Source organism: Anolis sagrei, chromosome X (genome assembly GCF_037176765.1).
Source record: "Anolis sagrei isolate rAnoSag1 chromosome X, rAnoSag1.mat, whole genome shotgun sequence".
Lineage (NCBI taxonomy): Eukaryota > Metazoa > Chordata > Lepidosauria > Squamata > Dactyloidae > Anolis > Anolis sagrei.
Genome location: NC_090034.1, coordinates 30479639 through 30495210, shown reverse-complemented (window position 1 = coordinate 30495210; position 15572 = coordinate 30479639). Strand labels below are relative to the sequence as shown.

The window sequence follows — 15572 nt, the reverse complement described above, 5'->3', positions numbered from 1 at the left end:
TTGGAGTTGACCCCCCCTAAAGTCTAGTTCGACTGATCAAGTGGTCCCTGGTCAAAGCGGTCCTTCCTCAAAGTGGTCCCTGCTGAAGAGGGCCCTGGTCAATGTGGTTTCTCATCAAGTGGACCCTGGTCAAAGTGGTCCCTGCTCATGAGGGCCTTGGTCAAAGTGGTCCCTGGTCAACCAACCAAGGATTCTTCCTGGCGGGAAACAGTCCAGCTTTGAAACTGCAAGGCCACTCAATGGTAATCAAGCTGGTCAGTGGCAACAATCACACCATTATTTCTATATTCTTTATGTCATGAAGAATTCACATTCTTTATTTATATCCCACTTTTCTCCCTCACGGGACCCAACATATTAATGCCATACAAATTACAGCCCAAATACTTCAATCCTAACCAGTAAGACCAAAAATGGATATAAAGCATCTTGAAATGGGCCATTTTGAAAAACAGCCATTACAAAACAAATCAGGGCAATCCAACTAATTGCTGAGATGAATCAGCACAAAATAATGATTGCAATCATTCTAAATCCCTGTTCCTTTGTCGAATCATGTAAGAGGCATCTAGAATTACACAGCCATCTGTGCTATCCACTCAGTTACCACAAAAAACGGGTAATGTTATATTCTTGTTTAATAGGAGACGCTTTTCAAGTAGGGCGATGGAAGTAGATAAGATGTTCCTAGGGAGGGGAAAGCGAGGAAGGCGGTTGGCGGGGCCGCGCATGCGCAGTAAGGAGGCCGATTGGCAGGCCGGTTGTTCCTCGAGCGAGGGCTTTCACTTGAAAAGGGCGGGGCGCGGGGAAGCGGGCGGAGAGCGGAGCTGGAGACGGCCCAATGGGGAGGCGCGGGCGGCGGTTGAGGAGAGGCGGCGGCCAATGGGCGCGCGGAGGGCGGGGCTGGCGACGGCCCAATGGGGAGGCGTGGGCGGCGGTTGAGGAGAGGCGGCGGCCAATGGGCGCGCGGGGAAGCAAGCAAGGGGCGGGGCCGGGCGCTGGAGCCTGGCTTGCGCCGCTCTGAAGCGGCCAGTGGGCGGGAGGACGGGCCAGGCGGGCGCCAACGGTCCCGGCCGTTCTTGAGGGGAGGCGCCCCCTCGGGGAAAGGAGAAGGTACTGCGTGGGAAGGCGCTTCAGGCCTAGCTTGGGCCTGCTGGTCTACCTCGCAGGGCTGTGAGGAGGAGCCAAACCAGCCCTGCGAGGTAGGCAAGCCCAAAGAGAGCCCTGCTCCCATTGGCTGGTTCACAAGGATAAAAAGCTGTCAACAAATACACGTTTTAGCACAGGCCTGGGCCAACTTTGGCTCTCCCTCCACGTGTTTTGGACTTCAACTCCCACAATTCCTAACAGCCAGTAGGCTGCAAGGAATTGTGGGAGTTGAAGTCCAAAACACCTGGAAGGAGAGCTGAAGTTGGCCCAGGCCTGTTTTATAATTTATTATAACAAATATAAAATTTTCTAATGTATTATAATAATAAAGTATTTATTTCTAGCCCGCCCTCTCTCCCACAAAGGGACTCAGGGTGGCTTTTAGCACCAATGTCCGTTAGGGGAGGTAGAAGGCAAGCCTTTCAATGGGAGGTATCAGGCACAATTAGCACTCCAATGATTCTAATTGTGGGGGGAAAAGTGACATTGGTTTTGTCTGCTTTCCTCCCCAGGAGCCGTGGGCCCATCCACACCCAGCCTGGCTTCCTCCTTATCCGCAGGGTCTGTTCAGGTAAGTCGGACTCAAAGGTTTGCAGGTCTGGGCGAACTTTGACCCTCCAGGGGTTTTGGACTACAACTCCCATAATTCCTAACAGACGGTATGAATTTTGGGAGTTGTAGTCCAAAACACCTGGAGGGCTGAAGTCGGCCCAGACCTGTCTCACAACCCTTACAAAAGATGTTACCGTTGGAAACTGACAACATCAAAAAAGAATTGGCTGGATGTAATATATAATATATAATTTATTCATTTATTTACTGCATTTCTACCCCGCTCTATCTCATCCAGAAGGGGATGCAGAGTGGTTTCCAGTTTGGAAATTCAATATTACATAATTTATTTTGGGTTGCTGTGAGTTTTCCAGCCTGTATGGCCATGTTCCATGCAGGAAGCAGCCAGACTTCAAAGCTGCAAGGCCCTTCAGTGCTAATCAAGGTGGCTAATGGCAACATTCACACTTGCCTCCAACAGACAAGAGTTCTTTCTCCCACCCTGGACATTCCACAGATATATAAACTCCACTTGCCATGTTTCCAACAAACCTCACAACCTCTGAGGTCAGGAGAGAATGCTTCTGGAACATGGCCAGAGAGCCCGGAAAACTCAGCAACCCAGTGAATTTGGCCCTGAAAGCATTCGACAACACATCATTTATTTATTTACCATATTTCTACCCTGCTCTATCTCTCCCCGAGTGGGACTCAGAGCAGCTTCCAGTTTTGGCAGCCATTCAGTGCCACGTTAAACAGAGAACAGCAATAAATAACACAACAAGCAATAACATCAAAAACATAAAAATACCTTTAAAGCAATTAAAGTTAAAAAAAACTTGGCATGATACTACATTTCCTTTGAAGCTGGGATGCCTCTGCTATCACTGTAAGGAGGTCCTCCGTTGTGCATGTGGCGGGGCTCAGGGCCCTTCCAGGGACAGGCCCTATATCCCAGGATGTGATCCCAGGTTTTCTGCTTTAATTTACACTGAATTACGTGAGTCTGCACTGCCAGATAATAATTTGGAATAAACAGAAAACCTGGGATTGATCCTGGGATATAAGGGCTGTATTGGTCTGTTGTTTGCTCTTCTCCACACTCGCATGTTGTGTACTCCACTTTATGGCCCCATTTCATAAGATTGACTCTGCATCTCGTGGAGCCAGATCACAGCCTGTTCAGTGACTTCCAAGTCACCTAAGGCCCTTCCACACAGCCCTATATCCCAGAATATCAAGGCAGGAAGTCCGACATTATCTGAGTATGGACTCTGATAACCCAGTTCAAAGCAGATATTGTGGGATTTTCTGCCTTGATATTATGGGATATAGGGTTGTGTGGAAGGACCCCCAGTCTTCTGTGTGCCCAGGAGGGAGTTTCTTATCTGATCTCAGCCACAGATTGAGGTTTTGGGTTTTAGCCTGCCACTTTTGGACTCTTGTTTGCTGAGGTGGTCCTGTGAGTATCTCTGCAGATCTTAGGAAGCTGTTTCTTGATTAAAGACATTGGCATGCTGGCTGATATCCAAACGATGGGCTGGAGATGTCCTTTCATTACTGGCTGCTACTTCCTGGCAGATATCAGATGGTGCAATGCCGGCGAAGTAGTATAATTCCTAGTGTACTCAGCAGCAGAGTAGCCAAGTGCAAGGGCAGATGCCTTCACTGTGTCTGACTGTGATCCCTAGGTTGTGCCAGTCAGTGTTCGTATGATATTATTTCTGGCACCTACTTTTTGCTTGATAGTCAAGCAGTGCTTCTTGTAAATCAAAGCATGGTCCAGAGTGACTCCCAGGTATTTTGGTATACTGCAATGCTCCAGTGGAATTCTTTTCCAGGTATTCCTCAGAGCTTGAGGCATTGGGGGAGGGGGTGGGGGGTGGAAAGATGAGAAAAAGTGGACATTGGAGAACTGGAACAATTACCTATATGAACAGGTACAATTCCAAATTATGACAAGTGTCACGAAGCAGGAGAAAATAGAAGCAATCAAAAACAAATGGACAATATATACAGACCAGGGCCCCTTCCAGACAGGCCCTATATCCCAGGATCATGATCCCAGAATTTCTGCTTTAAACTGGATTATATGAGTCTGCACTGCCAGATAATAATCTGGGATAAACAGAAAACCTGGGATCAGATCCTGGGATAAAGGGCCTGTCTGGAAGGGCCCTGGGTAAAAACGGATAAATCCAATACAAATATTATCATGAAAGTAAGAGAATGGTGCACAGGGCTAAAGATAACAAGATAGTGGAAAATGTGGTCGGGAAGGTTGGTGATGGGGGGGAATAATACAGGAGTTTTATTTTGTTTTTCTCTATTTTGTATTATCGTCTACTTAGAAATGTAGCAGTAAATGTTAATACGATAAAGGGATATGTAAACGTTTAAGATCTAAACAAAAGAAATTAATAACATCTAGGAATGGTGGATACAAAACTTCCTAAATGTCATTGCATTCGATTATCTTTAAATGTTTTTCCCCCTCATATTCTGTTTGTCGGGAATTCACTTAATAAAAACTTAATTTAAAAATAAAATAATAATAATTAAAGCTTGACAGTCTAATAGAATAGTTGAAGAAGTGAAGATTTGATGGAAGGTGAAGATGGAAAAAGATATAATAAATAGTTGAAGGCGAAGATCTAATAGAATAATTGAATAAGGTGAAGGTCTAATTCAGGCATGGGCAAACTTTCTAACTTGGGGGTCTCGTAGTGGGCTGGAGCGGGTTGGGTGGGCTGGGAGGGAGGGGTTTCTCCCCAAGACCCCTTACTTGCTTCCCCGGGCGCCCATTGGCCACCGTCCCTCCCTACCCTTTCCTCCCCTCTTTCCTCTTCTCTTTTGGATGCAGAAAGTGAAGGAAAGGCGGGAAACATTTGGATCCCAAAAGGGTTAGCCTTGGTCAGGATGAGATGGTGGATGGGAGAGAAAAAGTGTATCTATTAAACCCTGAATTGCCTACTCCTGATATAGAATCCTAGAGTTTGAAGAGACCCCCAAGGGCTATCCAGTCCAACCCCCTGCCATGAAGGAAGGAAGGATGAAAGGGTGGAAGAGAAGGAGGGAAGAAAGAGAAGGAAAGAAAGACAAAAGGGAAGAAAGGAAGAAGAAAAGGAGGGAAGGAAGGAAGGAAGGAAGGGAATTATGAAAGGAAGGGTGGAAGAGGAGGGAAGGGAGGATGGAAAGGTGAAAGGAAAGGAAGGAAGGAGAGAGGGAAGGAGGGAGAAAGGTGGGAAGGAAGGAAGAATGTAAGGGTGGAAGGGAAGGAGGGAGGGAAGAAAGAAAGAAGGGAGGAAAGACAAAAGGGAAGAAAGGAAGGAGAAAGAGTGGGAAGGAGGGAAGGAGAAAGAGGGAGGGAAGGATGGAAGGAAGAAGAAAGGGGGGAAGAGAAGAATGAAAGGAAGGAAGGGTGGAAGAGAATAGAAAGAGGGAAGGGAGAAGGATGGAAAGACAAAAGGGAAGGAAGGAAGGAGAAAGGAAGAGAGGGAAGGAGGGAGGAAAGAGGGAAGGAAGGACGTAAGGGTAGGAGGGAAGGAGGGAGGGAAGAAAGAAGGGAGAAGACAAAAGGGAAGAAAGGAAGGAGAAAGTGGGAAGGAAGGAAGGAGGGAAGGAGAAGGAGGGAGGGAAGGAAGACAAGGTTGGAAGGAGGAAGGAAGGAAAGAAGAAAGAAAGGGAGGAAGAGAAGGATGAAAGGAAGGAAGGGTGGAAGAGAATGGGGGCAGGGGAGGGAGAAGGTAAAGAAGACAAAAGGGAAGGAAAGAAGGAAAGAGAAAGGGAGAGAGAGAAAGAGGGAGGAAAGAGGGAAGGAAGGAAGGACGAAAGGGTGGAAGGGAAGGAAGGATAGGAGAAAGAGGGAGGCAAGGAAGAAGGGGAAGAATGGAAGGAGGAAGGAAAAAGAGAAGGAAGGAAGGAAGGAAGGAAGGAAGGAAGGAAGGAAGGATAGCATGGTGTGAGAGAGGAGGGCCTGACTTTACCCATATCTGGTCTAATGAAACAGAGCAGTTGAGGAAGGCAAAGATGAGAATAGTTGGAGGTGACGATTTAATAGAATAGTTGAGGAAGGCAAAATCTGAGAGCAGTTGAAGAAGGAGAAGATCTGACAGCAGGTGAAGATGTAATAGAATAGTTGAAAAAGGTGAAGGGCTAATCAGATAGTTGAAGATGGTCAAGGTCTCATAGAACAGAACAGTTGACAAAAAGATTGGAATAGTTGGAGGTGGAGATTTAATAGAACAATATATTGTCCAAGGTTTTCATGGCTGAAAGCACTGGAGTGTTGTGTGGTTTCCGGGCTGTATGGCCAATATATTCTAACAGCATGTTGTCGTAGGCTTTCATGGCTGGAACCGCTGGGTTGCTGTGAGTGTTCCAGGCTGTCTGGCCATGTTCCAGAAGCATTATCTCCTGACGTTTCACCCACATCTATGGCAGGCGTCCTCAGAGGTTGTGAAGCCTAACAGCATTTTCTCCTTTTTATGTTTCACCTGCCTCTGTGGCTAATACCACCTTCAGAGGATGCTCTGAAGGCAGGCAAAAGGTCAAGGAGAAAAGCAGCTAGGACACATTGGCCACACAGCTTGGAAACCACACAACACCCTGTTAAATAGAATAGTTGACGAAGGCAAAGGCGAGAAGAGTTGGGTGAATGTATAGAATAGTTGAAGGCATAAGTCTAATCGAACAGTTGAAGATGGGGAAGATGTGCAACTTTTTGGCTCCCTATCTGGGGCGTCTTGGATGCTTCAGGTGTCACTTTTCCCCCTCCTTGGCAACTGTCCTCATTGCCAGGCAACCTGATCCTAGGCCTAAGCCTGTGGGCTTTGGGGGGATTAAGGGGCTGTGGGTGCTGCTAGGAGAGCACTGGCTCACCTGGGCCTCCTCTTTGGGCTTGTGGGGGTGGAAGAAAGGGGGGCCAAGGCCGCGCAGAGGGAAGGGAGAGAGTCAGTTGGCCAGCCGGCAGCAGCAAAGCAAAACAGAAAGTGACTGGGCTCCTCTTCTCTGTTTCCCGGACAGCGGGGCGATGGCAGCCGTGAGAGAAGGCGGGTCGGAAACCAAGCTCTGCGGCAACTGGTAAGGCACCCAAGTGGGTGAAACTGGTCTTTCTGCGTGGCCAGGTCTCTGGCCATTCCAGGACCAGCCTAGCCAAGGAGAGCCAAGGCACTTGGACCCCGGCTTCTGCCAGTTCTTTGTCTTGTTTGAGAGGTAGCATTAACCAGGAGCCGGGTGGCCCCATCAGCCCCTTTTCCTGGCACTTTTGGGTACTGCTCATTTTATTTTTTTAAGGAAGTGTAAAGAGAACAATAGCCTTGAAAATTTCCTGTGAAAAAAACAAACAAACCCAAGTAGGATGACACTGCAATTTTTAACTCATTAAGACAATGAAGTGCCTGTGTCCCCCATTTTTCTTTTGGGAGGACGTTTCCTGCCACCCATGTTGTCAAAGGTTAAATGAACTTGTTCCAAAGTCACTTGCCACTTTTTAGTCCCTGGTTCCAGCCTAGGCATGGGCAAACTTTGGCCCCTCAGGTGTTTTGGACTTCAAGTCCAGTAGGCTGTTAGGAATTGCTCTCTATTTTTTGAAGTCCAAAACACCTGGAGGGCCAAAGTTTGCCCGTGCCTGTTCAAGCCCCACTTCAAGCTTGTTGCCAGCACTGAGAAGTGGCATGCTTTTTGGTAGACAGACCCCATCGCCTTTTGCGCAATCCCAGCTTTCAGGTCAGTTGGGGAAATATATTTGAACTATCCACAGGTTATAGAAGGGATGAGGGTAGTTTTGAATCCTTCTATACTTGTAAAAAATCAACATAATCTGCTTTGAACTGCATTCTGTGGCAGTGTAGACAAAGGCCCCTTCTACACTGTCCTCATATCCTAGGATCTGCTTTGAACTGGATTATATGAGTCTCCACAGCCATATAATCTGGGATAAACAGATGATCTGGGATCAAATCCTGGGATATAAGGACGGTGTAGAAGGGGCTTCAGACAATCCTGTTCAAATCAGATAATGTGGATTTTCCGCTTTGATAACCTGAATGATCTGGCCGTGTAGAAGAGGCAAGTAATGAGGCTGAGTTTTAAAAATTATTATGAGAGTGGTCAAAAAGGTTTGTCTCCTCTGTCATTAAAATGTTATGAATGAACCTATAACAGCAGAAGTTGCTACAGTTCATAGCCTGAACTGCCTTCTACGCAAAACTACCCTTCAACATAGTCACCATCAATTTGGACACATTGGTGTCATCATTTATCCCAGGCATCCAAACCATTTTGGGAAAGTTCAGGATTTGGCTTTGTGACCCATGATTTCAAAGCTGTTTTAATGTAATTCAAGTCATTTAATCTTTTACCTGTTTGGACCTCTGAAAGACAACCTACATTGTTTCAGATTCAATGACTTGAATGACTTCTGCTGTAATATGTTCATTCATAACATTGTTTATGACACAGGAGGCAAAAGTTTTGACCCACCTGCATGTTATTTAAGAAGTTGTACTTGTTTCCCAAGCAAAACGATGCCCCTCTGAAGTACAGCAAAATGAATTTGGGATTGAGAGAGTCAAGCATTGTATCACTATGTCTTGCATGGTTTCCTGACATTCACTTCAATTCTTTCTGGATTTAGTCAATGAGCGTATATTATTCCTTGTGGATCAGATAATGTTGTCCCCAAATGTGGTTAGAAAGCAGTTATCCTATTCATCAGGGATGATATAAACTGAAAGCCAACTCAATTGTTTGTTTACATTTTATTGTCGAAGGCTTTCATGGCTGGAATCACTGGGTTGTTGTAGGTTTTTGTGGGCTATATGGCCATGTTCTAGAAGCATTCATCCTGACGTTTCACCTGTATCTAAGCCAAGCATCCTCAGAGGTTGTGAGGATGCCTGCCATAGATGCAGGCGAAACGCCAGGAGAGAATGCTTCTAGAATATGGCCATATGGCCCGAAAAGCCTACAACAACCCAGTGTTTACCTTTTATCCCACTTGCGAAACGATCCTTGACGGCAAAGAACGCCATTAAAAACAAACAATACAACCATTGAAACTCTCAGTAAAATAAACCTAAAACCATTTGAATGAAGGAATACCCAAACGGGTTGATCAGACAATTTCCCTGGTGTCACTGTTTCATGAGTCACCTTGTGTGTCATGGAAGGGATTTCTAGGTTTCTACCAGGAAGGGTCAAAAGTTAGGGCTGACTTCCCAGATGCTTTCCCCGCTTTTGACCTATCCCCAGAATGTTCCCCCTTGCAAAGCCATGTTTCCATTGCCCAAGCCCTGTCCCCCTCTTCCAGCAAAAAGGAGATCCCGGACGCCAACTTCACCATCCATGAGATCCATTGCAGCAGGAACATTGGGATCTGCCCTACTTGCAAGGAGCCGTTCCCCAAATCAGAGCTGAAGAAACACCATGAGAAGGAGCACACACAGGTGAGACTGCTTCTTTTCTACTTTTCTTTCTGTAATTGACATTTGATTGCGTGCGAATGACAAACAAAAAGCAAAAATCACGTACAAATAGTACAGTAACTGACAGAAACTGTACATAACCTCTCATCACACCCTTCCCCACACCTTATGACTTCCGACACTACTGCATGAATCGTATACCTATTAAAACCTACCCTTATATCTATTTTAATCAACCCCCCCCCTTGGGGGTCCTCCCTTTCCAAATATCCAAACGCCAGTCTCCATTTTGTAGCAAACTCCTCATTGTTTCCTCTCCAAATACCATTTGTCAGCTTGGCCATTTGGATATGGTCTAATAGTTTTTCTTTCCGGTCCATTGTAAGTTGCTCTCTTTTCCCCTTCCAAAATTTTGCTATTATTCTCAATCTCACCGCAACAAAGCTATGTTGGCAAACGTCTTCATCTCCTTGGCTGATTCTCTCTCTAAATAATTCTAAAAGACACATTTCTCGAGTTTTGCTCTCCGGCAGGTGGCTTGAAAGCCCGATTCTCTTCTCTGACATCTTGTTTTCTAGGTTTACTGCAAATGCAGCATGAAGATGGACCGGGGTCATTTAAAGGAGCATGCGGTTAGTTGGCAGATTGTTGGTGGGCTTTTATTGGGGTGGGTCCTGGGTGGGAGAAGGAGGGCAGGGGATGTGGCTGAATGGCCAGTCTTCCCAAAGAACTCACTGTGGCTAGGTGAGCGATTGTGTTCTTTGCCTGGCAGGGAGACTTGATTAGGAAGCCACTCTCAGCCCAAGGGTATCAGTGGTATCATGGGCCAAAGGGAGCCGCATTAGGGCAAACCCAAAGGGTAGGGTTGGCATCCTGGGAAGCCAGGTTGGGTTCCAAGGTTGTCCCAGGCTTTTGAATCCTGCAGTCATGCTGGCTGGGGCGGTCTGGAAATAGTAGTTTATCCGGATTTCAATCTCCTGGATCAGTTCAAGTACAAAGCTGACAAACCGAGCCCCTGTCTTTGCCCTCTCACCCTAGGCTTCCGAATGCCCCTTGCGCTCGGTGACGTGCCAGCACTGTGACATTGAGCTGGCCTTCAACCGGCTCCAGGAGCATGAGGACTACTGTGGGGCCCGCACTGAGCGCTGCCGCCGCTGCCGCCGCAACATCATGCTGAAGGACCTGAGGGAGCACCCCGAGGACTGCGACAAGATGGCTGAGGCGGCAGCCAGCCAGCCCAAGCCCTTTTTCGGGGCCGAGGCGGATGCGCACAACATCCAGGCCATCCGGAACATCTTCCACCCTGTCCATGCCACCGAAGCTGTGCCAAGGGCGAGCCACCAGCTTCCTGATGGGCAGATGTACAGTTGCCTCTCACGAGAGCAGCTGCCCAGGGAGTTTGCCAGGAGCCCAGCAGATCCAAGCCAAGGTAAAACCTTGTGCAGAGATTGGGGTCTTTTTAGGACAGCGGTTGGGGATGTACATTCTGGTTAAACCTGGCCAAAGTGGATGGTAATATTCACTTTAACCACAGTTAAGGGTGTTTGGAGAGATTGATAAAGCAGCATTCAAGCCTATGGCTTGGTCATATCTTGAGCTCATATGGTATAATGCATTGGGAGGCTGGGGCTCAAATCCCGACTCTGCCATGCAAAACCGGGTTAAGTCACATTTCCTTGCGTGGTCAGCTGTGAATACGCACTAATGGTATTACTTCTGCGCATGCGCAGTACAGCTCCAGAATCTTCTGTCAAATTCAAAAGGTCCCTTGTGTTTTGCCTCTAGCAGCTCACGTGGCAAAGGCGGCAGCCCCCATAGCCTTTGGCCAGCCACCGGAGTGCGACTTGGATTACATGTTGGCTCTCAGCTTGCAGCAGGAGCACAGCTCCCATGTGCACAGCGCTGCCACTGCGGTCCAAAGTGATCTCTGGGCGAATATCTGTCCCAGCAAAACCAGAGCCGTGGAGAGCCTCGTCGAGGAGCCCAATCCCTTCCCTCAGGAGGCACAGGAACCGGAGCAGCCCAAAAGTAAGTGGCTTGGGTTGTTGTAGGTTTTTTGGGCTATATGGCCATGTTCTAGAAGCATTCTCTCCTGACCTTTCACCTGCATCTATGGCAAGCATCCTCAGAGTTTGTGGGGATGCTTGCCATAGATGCAGGCAAAACATCAGGAGAGAATGCTTCTAGAACATGGCCATATAGCCCAAAATAACTACAACAACCCAGTGATTCTGGCCATGAAAGCCTTCGACAATACAGTAAGTGGCTTTTTGGTGCTCTTTATCTTGGAAATGCTTGGTCATTAACTAGCTGGCTGCAGCATCGCTGTGTCTCTCTTTGCCTTGCAGCTGAGGCCCTCCTGCCGTGCGAATTCTGCGAGGAACTGTACCCAGAAGAAGTGCTCATTCTGCACCAGGTTGGGCCTATTGCCATGTGTTCCTTCCAGGCTGTTAGAAGGGGAAAACTGGCAACCTTGAGGACTGAGGGTGCCTGTAGCCCTCTTTTAGGATGGCAGAGTTGAAGTGTGCTGAAGGCAAGGCTTGGGAAGCCAATGTCCGCTTTAAAAGGCACCTGTCAACCCATGGATTTCATAGGGTTTTCTAGGCCAGACATATTCAGCACCTGGTATTTCTTGATGGTCCCCCTTTCAAGAATTAGCCAGGACTGGCCTGGTTTAGCTTTCCAGGTCAGACAGATCTGGTGCCTTTAGGGATGTTAGGCATATCATTGAAAATAAAACAATTCACCAGAACATTTGGGTTGGGTTGCCTTGAGCTTTGAGGCAGAACAGGCGGGGAAGGCATTTTCCTAAGCCAGAGCTGGGCAAAGTGTGACCTTCGAGAGGTTGCTGGACTGGACTTTGCCTCAGTGTTGTTCTAAACAAACAATGCCAAACTGAACGAGCCCTGGGAAAAATCAAGACTCGGTCTCTTCTCAGCTTCACATGATGCTGTTTGCTGGTGTTGATGTGATCTAAAAAGTGGGGAGGGCTGTAATTGAAAGGCTTCCTTCTGGCTGTCAGAGCCTTACGTAGTAGAAGGAATGAATGACCCTTTTCTCTCCCCCCCTCCACCCCAAATGCAGACAGGATGCAGTCCCACCAGTGCATTGGCCTCCTACAGCAAGGGGGGTTCTTTTACCCCCCAATCGGACCGCCTTCACGACCTGTGGGAACAGCTGCAGAGCAACCAGGCCATGGGCAGCGGAGAGAGGCCCACCTTCCTGCAGGACAGCCTCCTAATTCCTTGCGAATTCTGTGGCGCTCAGCTGGAAGAAGAAATCCTCTTCCACCACCAGGTAGGGAGAGCGGGAGGGAGGGAGGGCTGCCTTGGGCTGGTCAGGGACCTCTTCTCATCTGATCCCAGCACCTTCAAATGGCTGAACACTCTCTCTCTCTCTCTCCCTCTCTAACACAGGACCAGTGTGACCTGCGCCCTGCCACTGCCTCCTCAATGAGACGGATGCCGGCCCTGCAAGGGAGCCCAGCCAGGGAGAATAGGGAGGAAAGCGAGTCACCGGAGCTGCCCCGGAGACGTGTCCATAACCAAGGTAGGGTCAAGAGACAGACTGGCTTTCAGCCTGAGAAGTTTTTTTTCATGTCAGGAGTGACTTGAGAAACTGCAGGTTGCTTCTGATGTGAGGCAGTTAGCCGTTTGCAAGGACGTTGCCCAGGGGAAGCCCAGATGTTTGATGTTTTACCATCCTTGTAGGAGGCTTCTTTTGTGTCCCTGCATGGAAGCTGGAGCTGACAGAGGGAGCTCAACCGGCACTCCCTGGATTCAAACCACTGACCTTTCAGTCAGCACTCCTGCCAGCACAAGGGTTTAACCCATTGTGCCATCAGGGAGGTGGGAGGAGATGTTCACAGCCATTCTGTGGCTGGAGCCCAGTGAAGATTAAATGGAATCGTTTGGTAATGGGAGGCTTGTCTGGCTGTGGCCCTTTTGCCAGGTGCAAAACGATGACATCATCCACTGAGGGTTCTGGGGGTCCTCTGGAAGGGTCATCATTCTGTTCCCTGTTTCCCAGTTCTCCCAGACCTTCTCCAGCAGTCGCAGAATGGCATTGTTGCAGGAGAAGGTTCTCATTGTGGAGAATGAAAGGGAATACCAAACTCTCAACAGGCAGGCAGAATGCATTTGCCATTAAGAGGATGCCCGTCATGATCATAGGTGGAGCTCAAGAAGCTTGGCCCTTGGTCCTGCTGGCTGGGGATTGTGGGAGGTGTAATCTCCAAAGGTCACTTTTCCAGGCTCTCAGCAAATTTGTTTGGTGGTGTTGACCTGTTTCCTTTCTGTGTCCTGTAGCTCCTGACTCCCTCTTTCCACCTCCTTCAGGGGCAATTCTGCCTCCGTGCTTTGAGGAGTTCCGGCCCCACAAGCGCCCCCAGCCGTACCAAGGGGGCCCCTCCCGAAACAACTTGGTGACTGCCCGGCGCATGCAGCTGGCCTCCCATGAGAGCTGTTATGGGAATCCTTTTGGGCCCCCTTTGGGAGAAAAGCCCCGGGGGAGTGAGCCAAGTGCAAGCTGGTGCCCAAGCGAGCCTCCAGCTGCTCTCCTGCCCACCTGCTCTCCCCTCCACTTCTCGCTCAGCAACTACAAGTCAAGCTTTCGTGAGACTGCTCCAACCCGGACCAGGTGAGGCTTTCCAGGTCACCTCACATTTTCCTGGGTTCTGGCTGGTGGCGGATTCAGTTTCTGCCGGAGGGAAGGTGGGCCCCCTTCCCATGCGGGATACAGTCCTAAGCCCTGCGCTATTTGGGCGCACTTTCTCCACGCCTGTTTTAATTTGGAAAAGAGGTTTCACGTTCCAGCTTGCTCAGTGTTTTTTTTTTTGTCCCCCCACCCTCACTGCCTTTTCCAACAGCCTGAGAAACGAAGGTGGCAGGAGCCCCACTAGGCCTACCGATTACGAGCCCGAGGTATGTGGCCCGTTGCCCCCCAAAGACAGTCCTTTCCTGAGATAATAGGTATTTGTTGCCAAGAGAAGCTGGATTCCTCATTGTACAAACGCATGGTCCCCATAATGAGACCCTTGTTCCTCCCGGGGTGTCTGTGGCCACATCAAGGATCCCTCCCTTTCTCTTTTGCCTCCTATCAAGAGGAGATAAATTTCAATGCAGTGTTTGAGGTCTGTCCCTAGTAGGCTGCCTCTCTGTTGTATTCAGCTGGAGCTGGTCTTCAAGAGACCCCGGGTTCCAAGACTTCCCTTTGCATGCTGCTCTAAAGGGGCTAGCTCTTCCTTGAGGCAGGCTTGCTCTCTCCCTGCTCCTCCCCACAAGGTGCCCGTAACCCACCTTCTCACCCTGCCCTGCTTGATGCCCCCGGCCCTACTCTCTCTTCTCCACAGGAAGACCCCTGGGCTGCTGAGGCCAAGGCTGAAGAGGAGGAGGAAGAGGAGGAGGAGGAGGAGGAGGAGGAGGAGGAGGACTGTCTGGAGGATGAGTAAGCAGCAGAGAAGCTGCCTGGTGGTCTTTTCTGCGTTTTGCCCAGCGCCAGGCCCTGAACAGCGCTGGTGGGCGCAATGTTTCCTTTCCTGGGGGGTGGGGGGTGGGAGGCAGGAGGCATGTTGTGCCACCTCCACAAGACGTGGTGGCCCCGGGGTCCTTTGGCACCTTCTTTTCTGAATGTCTAGGGCCTTCGGGGCAAGTTTGTGTGTAGGGGTGAAGCAACCTTTTTGCCCTGCTTAACCGATCTTGGGGATGTTATGCTTTCTTCTCCCGGAGTTGGGTCCCCATGAGCCATCTCCTCTGTCCTCCGGGAAATCCAGCCATGTTTGATTCCCAAAGGTTGCCCCCACTTTGGTGGGGGCCCAGTCTCTTTCTTCTCTTTTCAGCCCTCTCGTTTTGTCTTTGTTCTTCAGTGTGTTTGCGGCCACAGAGGCAGTGGGGAGGGGACTGTTGGGCAGGTGCCATCCCCTTTTGTGGCACTTCTGCGTGCAAATGCCATGGTCTGCAATACCCAAAGTGCCCAGTTTTAGATACCTTCGAGGCCGAGAGGCTTCATGGTGCAGGACCAAGGAAGCCGCTGTTCTTTTTCACCTCACTATTTGTTCTGTTCTGAAGATTATTTTCAATTTCTCCTAATAAACTTGGTTTCTGTCTGTTTGTTTTTGTGTCTCTGCGGTGAAGCGTGGTATTTGTAATGTTAGCCCCCCCCTCCCGCCCCGCCCCGCCCCGCCCCGCCCCGCCCCGCCAGACACACAACACTCAGATTCTGCCTGACCTGTAGTGTGGCTTGAGGATGGACTAAGGGCCTGGGAGAGAGGGTTTCAGTCCCTCCTCATTCATTAAAACCGATGGGGGAGGCGCTTGGACAAGGCACACTTGGACAAGGCAAACCCCCTCAGAGCAAATCTTGCCCCCCCAAAAACAATACAATAGGTTTGCCTTCAGTTCACCGTAAGTCAGGATTTGAAAGGATGCAGTCACCAATTCAGTTCAA

The 15572-nt window shown here is 49.1% G+C and overlaps 1 protein-coding gene across 5 annotated transcripts; it reads left to right on the top strand.

Moving 5' to 3' along the window:
• Positions 1–1006: 1006 nt before the first annotated feature.
• TRAFD1 (TRAF-type zinc finger domain containing 1) lies at positions 1007–15235 on the top strand. Of its 5 annotated transcripts, none has more exons than XM_060786076.2 (13): positions 1007–1113; positions 1662–1720; positions 6727–6783; positions 9014–9149; positions 9707–9760; positions 10167–10557; positions 10917–11156; positions 11477–11544; positions 12213–12425; positions 12545–12677; positions 13466–13766; positions 13996–14050; positions 14479–15235. In XM_060786076.2, the coding sequence occupies exons 3-13, from the start codon at positions 6734–6736 to the stop codon at positions 14575–14577; spliced, it is 1740 nt and encodes a 579-aa protein (XP_060642059.2). In that variant the 5' UTR covers positions 1007–1113; positions 1662–1720; positions 6727–6733; the 3' UTR covers positions 14578–15235. The 5 variants fall into 5 exon arrangements, with proteins under 5 accessions (XP_060642059.2, XP_060642057.2, XP_060642058.2 ...); XM_060786074.2 differs by having other exon boundaries at positions 13436–13766; XM_060786075.2 differs by having other exon boundaries at positions 10914–11156.
• The last annotated feature ends 337 nt before the right edge of the window (positions 15236–15572 follow it).